This window comes from Dama dama, chromosome 9, assembly GCF_033118175.1.
Source record: "Dama dama isolate Ldn47 chromosome 9, ASM3311817v1, whole genome shotgun sequence".
Lineage (NCBI taxonomy): Eukaryota > Metazoa > Chordata > Mammalia > Artiodactyla > Cervidae > Dama > Dama dama.
This window is the reverse complement of record NC_083689.1, coordinates 24,531,921-24,550,070: the sequence shown is the minus strand read 5'-3', so window position 1 is coordinate 24,550,070 and position 18,150 is coordinate 24,531,921. Positions and strand designations below refer to the sequence as shown.

The 18,150-nt window shown below is 52.3% G+C and overlaps 1 protein-coding gene and 1 non-coding gene across 2 annotated transcripts; both read left to right on the top strand.

Annotated features, from left to right (window-relative positions):
• Window positions 1-7,373: 7,373 nt before the first annotated feature.
• Window positions 7,374-7,446, top strand: TRNAG-UCC (transfer RNA glycine (anticodon UCC)). Its single transcript has one exon. It is a non-coding gene; the product is annotated as a tRNA-Gly (tRNA).
• Window positions 7,447-13,971: 6,525 nt separating this feature from the next.
• On the top strand, window positions 13,972-16,087 carry GADD45B (growth arrest and DNA damage inducible beta). The gene is made up of 4 exons (XM_061150745.1): window positions 13,972-14,239; window positions 14,346-14,447; window positions 14,844-15,066; window positions 15,334-16,087. Exons 1-4 carry the CDS (start codon window positions 14,196-14,198, stop codon window positions 15,445-15,447), a joined length of 483 nt encoding a protein of 160 aa, XP_061006728.1. The 5' UTR covers window positions 13,972-14,195; the 3' UTR covers window positions 15,448-16,087.
• Window positions 16,088-18,150: the final 2,063 nt, after the last annotated feature.

Here is an 18,150-nt window from a genome sequence, read left to right as displayed (position 1 = left end):
CTGTAGTCTCCTGCTCAGTTTCCCGCGTTGTCCGGGAGCCAAACAACCGGACCCCAAATCCCAGCTTGACCGCTGTGTGACCCCTGGGTTTCTTTCCGGGCCTCAGTTTCCCCGCTTGCATAACCTAACCTACGTCATCGGAGCCTCATTAAAATTACAAGTGGAGTGGTGAAGAAACTTCAGAAATGTCCGGTGATCTCACCAATATGTGGAATAAAAAACAAACAAAAAAACAAACAAAAAACCCAACACATCAGAAATACTCCAGGCTGCACCTAAGACCTGATGCAGCCAAATAAATAAATATCAGTATACATGTATATTTCCCAGGCTTATAGAGATATTGCCAAGTTATCCTCTGAAGAAGTTTACCAATTTACATTTTTGCAAAGATGTATGCATCATCTAATTTTTTAATTATTTCATTTATTTTAATTTCTTTTTAGGTCTATAAGCAAAGTTTTGCAGTTTTTTGTGTGTGTGTTTGATTTTTTTTTGGGGGGTGGTTTTTAAGGTATAGTCATTTACAAAGTCGTGTTAATTTCAGGTGCACAGCCCAAGCACCTACATACAGAGAACAGATTGGTGGCTGGGGTTTGGGGATGTGAAGTGGGTGAAGGAAGTAAAAAATTACACATTTCCAGTTACAAAATAAATGTCATGGGGCTGTAATGGACAGCATGGTGTCTAGAGTTAATACTATATTGCATATTTGAAATTTGCTGAAACAGATCTTAAATATTCTCATCACAAGAAAAAATTCTGTAACTATTAATATGTAAGGTGACAGATGTTTACCTAGACTTATCAAACTATTAGTTTGTACATCTGAAGCTATATAATGTTATGACAATTATACCTCAATTTAAAAAAAATGTTCAGTGAAAGAAGCAACACAAAAGGCCACACAAATGTATGATTTCACTCATATAAAATGTCCAGGGATTTTCCTGAAGGTCCAGTGGTTGAGACTCTACGCTTCCAGTGCAGGGGGAATGGGTTTGATCCCCTGTGATTTCGGGGGTGGGGGGGGAGTAGGGAGGGGGAGGTGGCATCCCATTCATTATAAGATGGCAGACAGCATCGCTGGGCTCCCCTCCCCCTCCCCGCCACCTTGATGCCAGGAGCACCAGCACCCATTCCAGTCAAGACAACCCAAAGTGTCCCCAGATTTTGCCACCTATCACCAAGGGGGCAATGTCACCCTCAGTTGAGAACCACTTCCCCTAATCCTGGAACTTGCCAGTTGTTATTTCTGCCTTGAAAATCCCTCTCCCCAGACATCTAACCTCAGAGGACTTGATGCAAACAACCTTCTCAGGGACCCCAGCGAATGACACATGAAAACTTGCTTTCTTTTCCAGCTCTGGTGGGGGGGTCTACCCTTGGTGCTAACCCATCTTGACTCTTGATGTTGTTGTTTAGTCACTAAGTCCTGTCGGACTTTTTGTGATCCCATTGGCTTAGCTCACCAGGCTCCTCTGTCCATGAGATCGCCCAGGCAAGATGCAGGAACCTGTGTCTCCTGCGTTGTCAGGTGGGATCTTTACCACTGAGCCACCAGGGAAGCCCCTCATAAGAGAAACACCAAATACAAAACAGTGGGAAGAACGTGAGGAAGCTTGAGGTAAAGACTCTGCCTGCAATGCAGGAGATCCAGGTTCCATCCCTGAGTGGGAAGATCCCCTGGAGAAGGAAATGGCAACCCACTCCAGTATTCTTGCCTGGAGAATCCCATGGACAGAGGAACCTGGCGGTCTACAGTCCATGGGGTCGCAAATACTCTGACACAATTGAGCGACTAACACTTATCACCAATAAGTGATACAACATAATGAGGGGTGGGAGGGAAGAAAAACGACTAAGGTTTGGGTTTGGGTAGTATGGGGTCACCTTCCTCCCCTCCACCCCCAGACATAGCTGCAACCCCCTCCCCATCAGAGGTCCCACTGACCACCGCCCCGGTCTCCTGCCATGCAAGGCCCGGAAGCCTACCCTCGGCCCACCAGGCTGGCCCCTCATGGCATATGGATGTCCCATCCGCCTCCAGGTCTTGGCCTGCGCTGTTCCCTCCTCCAGGAATTCTGTTCCCTGCGCTCATCCCCCACCCCGGGCTGCGCGGGCCTGGACTTCAATCTGGAGCTTGACCCCTACTCTCCGCCCCAACTGTGCCCCGAGCGCCCTCCCCGCCCCCAGCCCATCGAGGAGCCCGGGGGGGGGGGGGGGGGGGGGGGGGGGAAGGGTCTGGACTCCAAGTCCCAGAAAGCCCTGCGCTTCCCGTGGGTGGGGCCGGGGCTTCCCCTCCGCGTGCTCTGTTTGGGAGGCGGTGGCAATTTTCAAATTTTGGCGCTGAGCAAGCCGGGCGGCGACTGCTGGGGCCAGACCCCTCACCCCAAACCCCACCCCGCCCCGCCGAGCCCTAGGTCTGGCCACCCGGAGAAGATGGCCTGTCCACTCCACGGGCTCACCAGGCGCGACACGTGGCTAGGGTTGGTGGTGGTAGTGGTGGGATTCTCGGCCCATTTCCAAGACGGGAAACTGAGGCACGGGGCGATCCGGAGACCTGTCCTGGGACCCCCCCTCCCCCGCCAGCAGGGGCGGGGAGGGGAGGGGGTTCGAATCCAGGACCCTGTGACCCCAGGGCTTGTGAGTTAATGGACAGTTGCTGCCTACTTTGGGTCTGGAGGGTGCGGCCGGTGGGCGAGAAATCCCCGAGCCTGGGAGGACCGGCCAGTCTCTGCCCGCCGTCCCCATTCCCCATCCCCCGTCCCTTCCGCGGCGCCTTGCTGGAGTTTGGCGCCAAATTTTTCAAAATCTCAGCCCAACGACTCCCGCTGGCTCCCAGCCCGGATCACGAGTCTGGGTGCTGAATTCCGGCGCCTGGACCTGCAGGACCGCAGAATCTGGAATCTGGAATCTGGAGGGGTGGGGCGGGCTCAATGCAGAACCTGGAGCTAGGGGGTGGGGGTGGAGGACAGGGATTCCGGATGGGAGGAGAGGGGACCACTCGCATTGAAGGGCCTGAATTCGGGGGACCCTGATTCTCGTGTCTATTGGGGAGCTGGGGTTCTAGACCCTGGATCTGGAAGCCCTGTTCCAGAGCCCAGAGTAGGATAAGTTTGGTCGGATTCCTGAGCCTGGAGGCTAAACCTGGAATCTAGGATCAGAAGTCAGGAACCTAGAGCTGGAACCCTGAAATCCCAACTGAAATCTGGGGGGCTGGGACTGGACATCTCCCAGTGCCAGGCACTGGGGTGGCACCAGTGACCAGAACAAAGGTCCGTCCCTGCTCTTGGGAAGCCGGCAGGGGTGGCATGTTAGAATATAATAAGTACATGGGCTTCCCTGGTGGCTCAGTGGCGAGGAATCCGCCTGCTGATACAGGAGACAGGTCCGATTCCTGGTCCGGGAAGAGCCCACATGCTGCAGAACCACAACTACTGAGCCTGCACTCTAGAGCCCAGGCTCCGCAACAAGAGAACCCACTACAATGAGAAGACCAAGCACGTCACAACTGGAGAGTAGCCCCCGTTCGCAACTGGAGAAAACCCACGTGCAACAAAGACCCAGCACAGCCAAAAATTAATTAATTAATTAACTTTAAAAAGGAAATAATAAGTAGGACTTTCCAGGCGGTACTAGTGGTAAAAAACTTGCCTGCCAATGCAGGAGATGTAAGGGATTCGGATTCAGTCCCTGGGTTAGGAAGATCTCATGGAGAAGGACAGAGCAACCCACTCCAGTATTCTTACCTGGAGAATCCCATGGACAGAGGACCCTGGCGGGCTACAGCCCATGGGGTCGCAAGGAGTTGGACATAACTGAAGTGACTGAGCACATATGCACACATAAATACCTTGTGGCCAGAGGCGGGGGGAGGCGGGGCAGGGGGAGGGGGGTCCTTTGATCATGGAAGCTGGGTGCGGTTTAGCTGGGTGGTCTGGCTCCAGGGTTCATGATGCTGCAGTGAAGGTGTCCCCTGGAGCAGGGTCCACTCCCAAGCACATTGATACTGATATTAAGAGGATATACATCCTTGCTGGCTGTTGTCCCAGAACTTAGTTCCTTATCATATAGGAGAGGACTTGATTTGAGTTTCGAAACCCTCACTGTTTGTTGTTATAGGGAAACAAAAACTGAAAACGGCTCAAATATCCTTCAGTAAGAACACACCCATGGGAACTATGTTCAGTATCCTATGCTACCATAATGAACCTGAAAAATAATTTATATATATATATATATATATATATGTATAACTGAATCACTTTGCTGTGTATTTGAAATGAGCACATTGTCAGTTAGTTGTATTTCAATTTGAAAAAAAATGATGTGTGTGAGGGGATTCCCTGGTGGTCCAGTAGGTTAGGACTTGACACTTTCACTAAGTGCCTAAGTGGCCTGGGTTCAATCCCTGGTCAGGGAACTAAGGTCCCACAAGCCATGCAGCCTGCCCCCTCCAAAAAATAATAATAAATTTAAAAGATTTAAAAACATGATACAATGATGCCTTTGTGTAGACTCACAGTGAAATACTCTACAGCAGTAAAAGTGAATGCCCCAAATGACCACCCAAACAAAAGAGCACGTAAGAAAAAGTGCAGAAGACTATCTACAGTATGCTACCATTTTTATAGCTATCTCAGGGTGCTATAAATATTAGAGAATTGAAAGGAAAAGTGGGGACGTGGTTAACCCAGAAGTCAGCACAGTGGTTGTGTTCTGTAAGCCCCATAGTTGTGAATGTTTCTATGCTTTAGGCTGCTTGCCTAAGACATAGATGCTCTTTGTCTGTTTGATATGTTTTGTGTTTCAAAAATGAATTAAACAACCTCCCTCAGACTGCTGTGCAGAACAACATGATTCCAACACAAACAGAATATCCTACCACAAAAAAAGAGATGATAGTTATGTGACCTGAGGTGTTAACCTTTGGTAGTAATCATACGGTAATAAACAAATGTATCAAATCAACACCTGAAACTTACACAGTGTTATATGTCTATTAGATCTCAGTTTAAAAAAGGAATATCCTCAAGGGAAAAAAAAGAAAGAAAAGAAATAGTACACCAATAGAATGCCATCTATTGGTGGCTTCCTTGGTGGCTCAGATGGTAAAGAATCTGCCTGCAATGCAGGAGACCTGGGTTTGGTCGCTGGGTTGGGAAGATTTCCCTGGAGAAGGAAATGGCAACCTATTCCAATATTTTTGCCTGGAAATCCCATGGACAGGATACAGTCCATGGGGTCACCTAAAGAGTCCAACATGACTAAATGGCTAACACATTAATTTAAATATTTTAGTCAGTACTTTAAAGAGTAAAGGAAAGGAGAGAGATTAATTTTTAATATGTTTTGCTTAACCTGACATACCCCAAATATTTTAACCAACATTATAATCAACATACACAATTTGAAAAGTTTTATCAAAGTATTAAAAAGCTTATTGAAGTATATAGTTAATTTACAATGTTGTGTTAATTTCTGCCATATAGCAAAATGACTCAGTTATAAATATATATTGGCTTCCCTTGTGGCTCAGCTGGTAAAGAATCTGCCTGCAGTGTGGGAGAACTGGGTTCGATCCCTGGGTTGGGATGATCTCCTGGAGAAGGGAAAGGCTACCCACTCCAGTATCCTGGCCTGGAGAATTCCATGGACTGTATAGTCCATGGGGTTGCAAAGAGTTGGACACGACTTTATATATATTTATATATATATATTTTTTCATATTTTCCATTAACACAAATGATTGATGAGATATTTTACATTCTTGTTTTTTCACATTAAGTCTTTGAAATCCACTGTTTTTCATACTTTCAGCCTATCAAAACTTGGATGCTCAATTTGCAACAGTTGAAGGAAACAATAAAATTGTTTTTAATGGAAAAGTATTTTACACCACTTCTTTGTTTTCTTTTCTAGTTTTTGGCTGCACTGCATGTGGGATCTTAGTTCCCCGGCCAGGGATTGAACCCTGGCCCCCTGCAGTAGAAACACAATGTCTTAACCTCTGGACCACCAGGGAAGTCCCTCCACCATTTCTATTTGTAGGTTTTTTTTTTTTAAGTAATTATTAATTTATTTGGCTGCATAGGTCTTATTATGGTATGCAGGATCTAGTTCCCTGACCAGGGATTGAACCCAGGTCCCCTACAGTGGGATCGCAGAGTTTCACCCCTTGGACCACCAGAGAAGTCCCTGTTTGTGGGTTTTAATTCATTAAAATAAAATTCAATTGAAATTCAGTTCCTCAGTAACTCCAGCTACGTATCAAGGGCTTGGTAGCCTCAGGTGGCTGCTTACTCCCTGGCCAGCACAGGTGGAGAGGATGCTGGATAGTCCCCAGGTGAGGGACTGTAGTGACCTGGGCTGGGGTCAGTGCTGCACTTAGAGCCTGCCTGTCCCCCTTCGGGACCTTTCTCCACACGTCCTTTTCCAGCCCTCACTCTGGTACCCAGGACTCGGGAATTCCTTGTCTCCAGTGCAGGGTACATCCTCCTAAGGCAGGCAGTGTCCCCAGTCTGCACACCCACAGGACCCAGAGGTGGCAGAGGGCAGCTGTTTGGGGGGAGGGTTATGGATCTGTGAGCTGAGGTGCCCTTTGTGTGCAGGTGAGGACCTTCATGATCCAGGGCAAACCCTCAAATCAGAGGCAGCAGGCCACCAGCGTGGGGCCAGCCCTGCCCACACTGCCACATTCCTGTGCAGAACCATCAGGAGTCTGGGAATCCTAAATGTGAACCAGACATGCCAGGAGGCTTTGCAGGTTTCGATTCCAATCTATTGCTGTGTAACAAACTACCCCCAGACTTTATAATGTCTCATGATTTTGTGGGTTGGGAATGCAGGTGGGGCTCAGCAGAGTGGTTCTTCTATCCCATGTGTTATTGGTGTCCAACTTGCAGCTGGGCTGGGGGATCTGAGCTCCTTCTCTGGTCAACCTGCAGCGTTGCCAGCCCCTTTTTCTTCTATGTAGTCTCAGGGTTTCCCTAAGGCCCACTGGTACAGCACAGACTTCCTATGAGACATCTCAGGAATCTCAGACATCTCCTCTGAGAGCAAGAGAGTAGCTGCTCCTGAAGTTAAGGATCATGGTTAGCAGTGTTGCCTCCCTCACGACCCTGAGGTCAAGGCCATTATAGACCCAGCCCAGGTAAAGGGGAGGGAAATGGGTCTTCCAAGAAATCCTAGAATTACAGCCATGTTGTTTTATTCTAATAGCTTTATTGAGATGTAATTCACACATCATATGACTCACCCTTTAAAGTGTATGATTCAGTGGTTTTAGTATATTCACAGATGTGTGCAACCATGGCCATGATCATTTCTAGAACATTTTCATTACCCTAAAAAGAAACTCTGGGGGAACTTCCCTGATGGTCCAGTGGTTAGGACTCTGCGCTTCCACTGCAGGGGGCACAGGTTCAATCTCTGGTCAAGGAACTAAGATCACACAACCTGAGTGGTAAGGTTAAAAAAAAAAAGTAATATTGTAATTTTTTAAAAACTGAAACATATGTGAAAAAATCTCCACCCATGATGAACTTACAGCTGGTATCTGAAATCAGGATTGTCTTATGGGAACCATGTTCACCTAAAAAACAATGGGCTGAACTCCATGCATCTATACAAATGTAAATCATGTAAATGTAAATCATCCATATAAATCATGGAAAAAGGACGATTGTACTGTATCATTTTGCATCAACTAAACAAATTCAATTCAGTCTCTGGATGACCTAGAAGACATCTTACCTGTCCCTTCATTAGTTAACGAGTTCCTTGCAAACTCTGACAAATATTAATTGGATATTCAAGTGAGAATCACGCTTTTACCTTTTTTAAAAAATGCATCTCTGTTTTGGGTTGGGGGGAAGGACCGGTAGGGGTAAAGGCACAATCAAGAGAACAGCGGGAAGGGTGAGCAGAAGAGGGGCACGGTGAGACTGTGGGTTTGGAGGAAGCCCTCTGGGTGCTCCAGGGAGAACTTGTTTGGGGCGGGAGGGGCATGAGCATCTGGGGACTGGGGTTGGCTTCGAGTGGCTTTCAAGGTAATTGCCATAGGGGTACAGTGCTCGATCCACAGGCCAAGCTGTCTAGGCTATGGGTTTTTATCATCCTTTTCACAACTTGATTTCCCCAGGAAAAAGGGGAGTTCCAGAGAGGTTAGGTCACCAACCCAAGAACACACAGCTTGTGAGGGGTGGAATGGGATTTGAACTAGGCGAACTTGACAGAGCAGAGTGGCCCCTACCAAGCACCTCACCCGGATGTCACAGACACAGACATTCTGACTTCCTCCTGCTCACTGCCATCCTCCCCAGCACCCCCAGACGTGACCGGGCCTCCTCACCTTTGCCCTTGATGTCTCTGCCACCTGGTGTGTGTCCTGTTCACCTCCTCCCAGCCCATCCTGTCTTCCCAGTGTCTCCAAGTTCAGATGGTGACTCACCTCCACCCGGAAGCTGCTCCTTGGGGACCAGAATCAGGTCTTGTTCCTTTTCGAGAAAAAAAAAAAAAAAAATGATGTCAGAGGCCAGTCCCTCCCCTGCTTCAAGCTTGACAATAGTTTCCTTTGCTATATTGACCCCAAGTCAAATTCAGACCCTCCCAATATTTATTTATTTGACGGTGCTGGGTCTTAGTTACCTTAGTTACTTAGTTACCCTGATCGAGACCTTCTTTTAACTGTGGCACGTGGGATCTCATCCCCTGACCAGGGATCGAACCTGGGCGATTTGCATTGGGAACTTGGATTCTTAGCCACTGGACCACCACAGAAGTTCCTAGCTTACTTTCCTCACATCACTCAGATTTCAGCTCAAATGTCACCTCCTCAGAGAAGCCCACCCTGACCTTGCCACCCGAAGCAGTTGCATCATCACCACTCCCAGCGATGAATCAGCACCCAGTAGGCCTTCAATCAATGCCTAAATCCCCCACTTAGAGGGCAGTCACCATGCACAGAGCCCTCTCCTAAGTGTGGACCAGAATGAATACATTCCATGCTCAGAAGGATCCTAGGTAATACATTTTTTCCATTTCACAGAGGGGGAAACTGAGGCACAGGTGTGGGGTGGCAGGATGGTCAGGGGGAGATTCAAAGCCAGGCAGTCTCCTTGGTCACCCCCACTGCCCCTGCCCCATGCTCCTCACCCCAGCCCCTCACACCCCTCCAGGCTTACTGGGCTTGAGTTACCATAACAGAAACACCACGGGCTGGAGGGGCCTAAGTCACAGACATGACTCTTCCATGTCCTGGAGGTCTGGTGTGGCTGGTTCCTGCTGAGGACCTGGTTCCTGGTCTCACTGTGTCCCCACCTGGCAGAGAGCACTCTGGGCTCTCTCTTCCTCTCCATATAAGGACACTAATCCCAGGGGCCCCACCCTCAGGGCCTCATCTCACCCTACCCCCCAAAGGCCCCCCTCCAAACATCCTTTAATATTTAAAAAAATTAAAAGAAATGCAAAAAAAAAAAAAAAAAACCCACACCATGCTGACTACATTATCCTGTAAATCAAGACAGGATCAGGGGGCTTCCCTGGTGGTCTAGTGGTTAAGAATCCACTTGCCAATGCAGGGAACCTGGGTTCAGATCACTGGTCAGGAAACTAAGGTCCCACAAGTCGTGTGGTGCAGCGAAGAAAAGGGAAAATAGTTTGTCTAATTCTGGACTAATGGTGATGGTTGCATAAGCTTGTGATTCCACAGAAACCCACTGAATTAGACACTCTAGATGGGCGGGTTTTATGGTATGTGATTTCCATCTTGATAAAAAATGAGAGAGAGAAAAAGAGGTTATCTTGATGACCAAGTTTTTGGTGCCTCTTTAAATTTTGCACCGCCCCCGCCCCCCCCCCCCCCACCCAGTTTTCCTTCCTTCCTCATCCTGGTCCACCAGGGCAAGCCAAGTCCTTCTGAATCAGCCTCACCAGTGTCTCCCCAGGGGGCCAGGCCCCGGCCAGGCCGTGTTCTCCGCTGGGCAGACCACTTCCTGTCTCTACCAGGAAATACCTCCTCCTCCTTCAAAACTCACTTTGCTTGTCTGGTCCCAGTCTGACCTCCATGACCCGCATCCCCCTAGCCCATTCCCTCTGGACCACACATCCTGTCCTAACCCCTGCCTCTGGGAATAGCTGGAGTATCTAGGATTTGTTGTTCAGTCGCTCAGTCGTGTCCGACTCTTTACCCCATGGACTGAAGCACGCCAGGCTTCACCCTATCCTTCAGTTTGAGTTTGCTTAAACTCATGTCCATTGAGTCAGTGATGCCATCCAGCCAACTCATCCTCTGTTGTCCCCTTCTCCTCCTGTCTTCAATCTTTCCCAAGATCAGGGTCTTTTCCAACAAGTCAATTCTTCAAAGCAAGTGACCAAAGTATTGGAGCTTCCGCTTCAGCATCATTCCTTCCAATGAATATTCAGGGTTGATTTTCTTTAGGATTGACTGGTTTGATCTCCTTGCCTCCAAGGACTCTCAGGAGTCTTCTCCAACACCACAGTTCAAAAGCATCTTGGAATAACCTCAGACAGCTCTGAGCTCTGTACCTCTGGATAAACAGCACCGTCTTCCTGGGTCTCTATTCCACCCCCTGCAAATGTACACCCACCACACAGGACTGCTTCCTGGGCATTGAAGGAGAAAGTGCTTATGAAAGGCTTAGCATGCAATAAATCCCCAAGAAAAGTTTGCTCTTATGCATATCCATGTGTTTTTTTTTTTTTTTTGGTTTTCTTTGGCCACTGCATGTGGGATCTTAGCTCCCTGACCAGGGATCAAACCCATGCCCCGGCAGTGGAAGCACAGAGTCCTAACTACTGGACCACCAGGTCTTATGTGTACCTTGAATGCAATGTAAAATTAAATTTTAAAGCACTTACATTTATCAGTTCTAGAGACAAGGGAATCTCATTTGCAGGGTGAGTGTGGATATGCTCGGTTTCCTGACTGGGGAAGTCCCCAACTCACAGGTTTTCCAGGAGGGTATGGGTTTCCCCCTTGGAAGACAGGGTCACCTCTTCTAGAGCAGACAGGGACATTCTCCTACCTTAGGAGCAAAATTTAAGAGGGTGCCCGAAGCTCAATCATCAAGATAAATATTTCATTTATTTATTTTTCCTCTTTTGGCCATGCTCCATGGCATGTGGGATCTTCATTCCCTTGCCAGGGATCAAACTCATGCCCTCTGCATTGGAAACACAGAGTCTTAACCACTGGACTGCCAGGGACGTCCCAAGATAAATACTTTAATGTAACATTTTCAAAAATAAAAATCAATGCAAAAAATATCATGATGAAGAAAAGATCAAAATTGGAAATAAAGTCAGAATTTAACCTTGCAAGTGAACAACTCACCTCCCTGCCCTCTACCCGCCACCCTGTCAGATCATGCCTGTTTTAAAACCTTGATTTTTGCTCATCATGGATGGGGATTTGGGGACATAGATTTTGGTTAAGAATATTATATTAAGATATTGTTTATCTTTTTTTTTCTTTTGGCCTCACCATGTGGCTTGCAGGCTCTTAGTTCCCAGACCAGGGATCAAACCTGCCTCTCCCCGGCAGTGGAAGCACAGAGTCCTAACCACTGGACTGCCACGCATGTCCCTATAATATTATATGGATGACTGAGTTTTGTGGCATTCCTTTAAAATTTGTGCCTGAGGTGAGTACCTCGATTCCCTTACTCTATACCCTGCCCTTGGTCCCAATAAAAGTTTGTTGACAAAAAATGGGGTGCACAATAGCCAAATGGTAGAAACAACCCATGTACCCATCAACAGATGAACTAAATGCAGTCCATCCATACAGTCTAATATTATTCAGCCTCAAAAAGAAGGCAATTGTGACACACACATGAATGAACAATTGTGGATGAGTCTTGAGGATATTACGTTCAGTTAAATAAGCCAGACTCAAAGGACGAATGCAGTATGACTCAATTTATACGAGGTCCCTAAAGGATCAAATTCATAGAGACAAAAAGTCAATGGTGGGTGTCAGGAGATGGGGTAGTTCGTGTTCCATTCCCGAGTTTACTCTGGGGATGTTAGAAAAGATTTGGGTCTAGATCACGGTGATTGTTACCCAGCATTGTGCATGTATTTCATGCCACCGACTGGTATACTTACAAATATCGAAATGATACATATCGTGCATATTTTACCATTAAAAAAAAACCCACAGTAGCCTAGGAAGTAGTTTGATTAAAAAATTAAATCTATAAAGTTATTAATAGATGTTGCATATATATGTGTGTGTGTATATAAAGTATTGCATTTGTCACCCGTTCTGGGTTTTTCACCTCTACACTCCGCCCCCGCGGGTTGGTCCCTTCCGGAACTGCGGGCGCAAGGACATCGTGTGGCCACCAGGTGGCGCCACCGCGCCTCGCAGCGCCCGGGACATTTCGCGCCCCCAAGGTGGGCGGTGCGGAGGCGGTGCGATGCGTCAGCGGGACCGCGGGCGGGGGAGCTGGGGGAATCTAGCCGTGAGGCCGAGGCCAGACCCCAGGCTGGCGGGGGTGGGGGTGCAGCTGAGTCATACGGGAGCCCCCTATCGACCGTGGGAGCCAGTCCCACGCGGGCCTGCCTGGCTCGTGAACTGCTTTCCCAGGGAGATGGCGTGGCTGGCGGCTGTCCGAGCGCGCGGCCGCGCCTGGCGCACACGTGTAACTCCAGCACGAACTAACTGGGGCCTTGGATTAGTGGAGGCCTCACCAAACCTCAGTTTACCCTTTTGCATCCTGCAGATAAGCATAGCCCATGCTTCCCGGGTTCTTGGGGATTCAATGAACCGTGATACGGAGAGCCTGGGACCCAGTGCGCGCTCCACACATTCAGCGCCCACTCCGGAGGGAATAAAAGCGGCCACCATCACAACAAGCGCGCCAAGGTGGCAGCGCGTGGCGCACAGATGAACCGGCTCCCCTCGCCCTCTCTCGGGCCTGGATTTCCCCCTACAGAGGCGCGGTGAGGAGGGGCAGTCAAACCTTGCAATGCGAGGCGCCTGCAGGGGGCGTGGAGCCTGCGAGGCCGAGCCACCTGCGCTCCCACGCGCGCCCCACCCTGAAACTCGCGGGGTTGCAGAGGGGGCACCGGGTCTCGGCCCCGAGCTCTGCAGCCCCTGGTTCTGGGGAAGTCGAGGCGACCTCCCAGACTACCAGGCGACATTTATCATCAAGTGCCGCTTGTGTACTCCACTTATTAGTTAATGCTTCCTGCAACCCAGTGAGGCCCCGGTGTGCATTGTCATAGGACAGGTGGGGACTCTGAGGCCGCCTTCGCAGCCTGCAGTTTTGGGGATCTAGAGGCGACCTCCTGCGACCACCACCGCGTGCTAAGCGCTTACTGTGCATCCCTCACTTTATTTAGGACTCTCTGCAATCTTATGAAGCCAACTTTGCATTCCCATTAGACAGACCAGGGCAGAAACGCCCAGAAAGTAAAGTCACCCAGGGGCTGGGGTCCCTGCAACCTGGGGCGACCCCTCCCACCACCACCACCTAGAAAGGATCGGGCTGCAGACTGGGCTCCCACTCCGGGTAAAACTCCTGCAGAACCTGGAAAGACTCGGGCCGGGGACTCTCCGGGGACCGGGAGGGGATTCCAGCCCCCCCCCCCCCCCCGAAAGTCTGGGCCGCCTCGCGCGCTGGAAATCCCGCGCGCGCCCCGAAACGCGGCGCGGCTGCCGGGAAATCAGGAGAAAACTTCTGCTTTTTTTTTCTTTTCTGGCACTCACGCTCCCCCCGGCTCCACCCCCCCGGCGCCCTCCTCCGGGCTCTCTCCCCCACGTGGGGCACCCCCTCGCGGCGCCCCGCCCTCTCCCCGCCGCTGGCCAACCGCAGCGCGAATTTCTCTCGCCTTTGTGTTTTGTCCAATCAGAGGGGCGAACGGGTCACTGGGGCCACGCCCCCACTAAATTCTTTGTCTATAAAATACCGTGCCTGTCGCCGCAAACTCAGATCGCTGACGCCGAGGACTCGGATATTTTGCAGTTGCTACTTGGATTATTCTTGCTGAGACACTTGCAATTTTTTCCGCCTTTTTTGGGGTGGGTTTCGCTGCTTTCCGAAGGTCTTGACGAACGCTTGGTCTCCGTGGGAAGGCTTTGGCTCTCCAGCCTTGGATATTGCATTTTCTTCCTTGAACCTGTCTTGAGGCTGTTTTCCACTGTGGATTATAACTGCAACATGACACTGGAAGAGCTCGTGGCGTGCGACAACGCGGCGCAGAAGTAAGTAGCGGCGCCCCCGCCGCCTGAGGTCGGCCGGGCTGGGCCGGGCGGGGACGGGGCGCCCCGTGCCTGGCCTGGTGCTGACCTCAGCTCTCCTTGGCCCCAGGATGCAGACGGTGAGCGCCGCGGTGGAGGAGTTGCTGGTGGCCGCGCAGCGCCAGGACCGCCTCACCGTGGGGGTGTACGAGTCGGCCAAGCTGATGAATGTGTGAGTCAGACTCTGTCTCCCGGCTGGGCGCGGGTGGGGACCCCCTCCGCTCTGCAGTCTCCCTGCTGCACCCCTCTCTTGCATGGGTCTGGGACACCCCCAAGTGTCCCCATTGTGGGTTGGGGACCTTTCTGCTTGTTTTTTTTGAGGCGTGGAGGCTGCAGCATGCTGGGGCTACATCACTTGCAAACAGTCGCCTGTTTGTGTCCCTGACCTACCCCCCACCCCCGCCGGCCTTTGAACCGAGCATCTTCTCCCCCACCCCACCATCTGCTTGCAGACGCCATCCCCTGCACACCTGCAGTTGCTCTCTGCTTTTGCAAACTCCCTGCCGCACGTGAAGGGGGGCCCTTCCGAGTCCCCAGCTAATCCACCCATCCCCCTCTGTCCCCTCAGGGATCCCGACAGCGTGGTCCTTTGCCTCCTGGCCATCGACGAGGAGGAGGAGGACGACATCGCCCTGCAGATCCACTTCACGCTCATTCAGTCCTTCTGCTGCGACAATGACATCGACATCGTGCGGGTGTCGGGGATGCAGCGCCTGGCACAGCTGCTGGGCGAGCCGGCCGAGACCCAGGGCACCACCGAGGCCCGGGACCTGCACTGTCTCCTGGTCACGGTGAGCAAACTGGGCCTCCGCCCCGCCCCACCCCCACCCGGCACCTGGGCCCGTGTTTGTCAACAAAGTGGAGCTGGCTGGTGTGCACCAGCTCAGCGCTCAGCCACGCTTGGCATGTCCCGTGGGCAACCCGCTGGCCTCCAGGCCTCTTCACCCAGCGAGTTATTTTGAGCCAGCCTGTTTTCCCCATGGGAGCCCTGGGAGAGGGAGACTCCCCACCCACTCCTGGGGGCTCCTGCTGAACCCCCTCTTCTCGCCCTCCCACAGAACCCTCACACAGACACCTGGAAAAGCCACGGCCTGGTGGAGGTGGCCAGTTACTGCGAAGAAAGTAGAGGGAACAACCAGTGGGTCCCCTACATCTCCCTCCAGGAGCGCTGAGACCCCGCCGGGCATCCGAAACTGTTGCTGCCGAAAACACAAAACCACATAAATATTTGACCCCCCCTCCCTCCCAGAACAAACCCCCCCAACAACCCAACCCGCGAGACCATGGGGGCAGGATCGCTGGAGACTGAAGACAGGAGAGGGAGTGCGCGGCCGCCCCAGGGCGGGGAGCCTGGAGCTGGGGGGCCAGCGGCGGCCACTGTGTGAGGAGAAGACAGGACCCGGGCCAGCAGGAGAGGGGACCCGGGAGCTCAGGCCTGGTGACAGAGCAGACGCAGGAGCCGGGGAGCTGCTTGCAGTCCCCACCGAGGAGGGCCTGGGCTCCACACTTCGGGGGTGGGGTGGGACTGACTGCAGCCCCCACCCTTCTTGAGATCGGAGCTGACATCTGCAAAAAACGGGCCTTGGTTGGCCGAGGGTCGGCAGCCCGGCCAGGACAATACTTTGGGACTTGGGAGCAGGGGTTCGTGTTGCTCTGTACCCATGAACTCCCAGCTTGCAAACTCAATATATTGACAATCTATTTTGTTACTTGCACTTGTTACTTGAACCACTGAAAGACAGAGGGGAAGCTTACAGATACATATATTTTTACTTCTACTATGATGGCCTTGTAATAAATTTTTAAAGCTTCTGGGTTCTTGTGTATTTGCAGTCCAGCCTCTGTGAGGGACCAGGTCCCCCCGCCCCCGCCCCCGCACTCCAGCAGTGTGCCCCTGCACCCCCTCCTGCAGGCTCACCAGGAAGTGTTACTTAAGTCCGAGTTAGCCGCTCCAGGCTCCTTGCAAAAACAGTGCCTCTTCTCTCTGCAGCCGGCGCCACCCAAGTCCAACAAATCTTTGCCTCTTTTTTTTCTTCTCCCCTCCTCCTGCCCCGTAGCAATTAAAAGACCGGTTTATTACGAAACCTGGCCGCCGTGCGGCTGCTGTTACTGGCGGTGCTGGAGCCAACCCCAGGTTCTGGGCACATGAAGACGCACCCCTGGGGGGCTGGCTGCAGCCCCTGCCTGTTCAGCTGCCACCGCAGCCCAGCTCCAGAGAGGTCAAGGGGCCACCTGTGACCACACAACGAGGTGGGCTTGGAGCTCAGAGCGGCCCCTGGGCTCAGGCCTAGCAAGGAGAACTTTGGGGATCCCCCAGAAGGCACCCCCCACTCAAGCCTGCTCCTTCCTAGGATGGACCTTTCACGCCACTGAAGAAAAAAAATTTTTTTCATTCCTCAAACTAAAAACAACAAGCAGAAAAATACCCCAGGAAGTCGTGCTCCCGGTACAGCTGGGCTAGGCACCGGCTACGTTTTGCCTCTAAATCGAAACTGTGAGGCCTGGCCGGCCACCTCCTTGTTCTCCCAAAGTCTCAAGCGGGTGACCCCCTGCGGCGGGCGGGGGAGGGGGGCGGTTTGGAGCGCAGCCTGGCTCGAGCTCCAGCTTCAGTCTGTCCGCCCGGAGCCTGCGGAGTGGGCTCGAGACACCTGTGCAAGACGCCCTCTCCTCAGCCCGGCACCTCGGGCCTGGGAACCGGGGTGGGGGGGGGGGGGGGGGCGCGACCCGACCCGGGGACCAGCCCAGGCCGCGACCTTTCCACGGAGCCCCACGTGGGCGCGTGAGGAAAACCCCGACGGCCCCGGGGGAGTCACGGGGCTGGGGGGAGCCCCGCCGGGGGAGGATGGGGGAGTGAAAGAGCAAGGGGGAAGTCCCGGAGGGGAGTGGGTGGGAGCGGGGCGGGGATCCCTCCTGGAGGGGAGATCTGGGGGGTGGAGGAGTCGCAGAAGCAGCCCTGAGAGAGTAAGGACACCCTCACCCAGCACAGGGGAGGGGGCGGAATCCCAGTAGGAGGTGGGGGAGGGGAGGTGCTTAGAGGAGATACCCGGCTCGCGGGGAGGGAGAGCAAGAGGGGTGTGGTGGGTAGCCTACGGGAGAGGAGGGGGGTCCAGCGGGTCTAAGGGGGGTTGAAAAGAATCCCTGTAGGGGGTTGGGGGAGGGGAGGTTCTGTAAGTGGAGAGACCGGAGCCCTTGGGGGGTGGAGATGGGAGTTTGAAGAGAAAGGGGTGTGGGGCGAGGGGGAACCCTGAGCGGGAGGGGGAGAAGGGCCGAGGAATCCCTGTAGTGGGTGGGCGCTCGAAGTGAGAGAGAAGACTTGAGCGGGTGGAGGAAGAGCCAACAGTCCGAGGGGAGAAGGGAGGGGGTTCCTACTGGAGTTGGGAGGTGAGGGGACGGAAGGCCCGCGTGATGGAGGTGGCCTGTGAGGGGGTGGGGGGGATGGGGAGAAGGATCCCTGAGATAGGGCCCAGAGAGGGGAGAGGGAGCAGAGGCCGAGGCTTCAGTGTGGGGCGAGGGGCGCGGCGCGATGCGGAAGGACTAAGGTGTGTGTGTGGGAGGTCATTGTCCCAGAGCTGAGCTGGAGATCCCCCAGTCGGGTCAGCTTGTGGGAAAGCTCCCGCTGGCTCCGCCCGTGGGTGTGGACCGCTCTGTCGCCGTCCTGACCTTGGCCACACTTAAAGGTCGTATGACCTCTGACCCTCTCCTCCCTAAGTCTCCTGTGCAGTTGGGGCACGATCCCAGGCCCCTGGGCTCCAAGGAGACGCAGGGCATGGGTGGGACCTCAGCTGTGTGACCCTGAGCTGGTACCTTAACTTCTCTGTGCCTTTCAAGTTTCCCTTTCTGAAAAGGGGGAATAATAATGCTACCTGCCTGCCTCA

Bases quoted from the DNA above. Each gene is read 5' to 3' on its own strand.
- GADD45B (XM_061150745.1), top strand. From the start codon at position 14,196: ATGACACTGGAAGAGCTCGTGGCGTGCGACAACGCGGCGCAGAA. The intron at 14,240-14,345 runs GTAAGTAGCGGC...CCTTGGCCCCAG, and splicing joins TGCGACAACGCGGCGCAGAA to GATGCAGACGGTGAGCGCCG. The intron at 15,067-15,333 runs GTGAGCAAACTG...GCCCTCCCACAG, and splicing joins TGCACTGTCTCCTGGTCACG to AACCCTCACACAGACACCTG.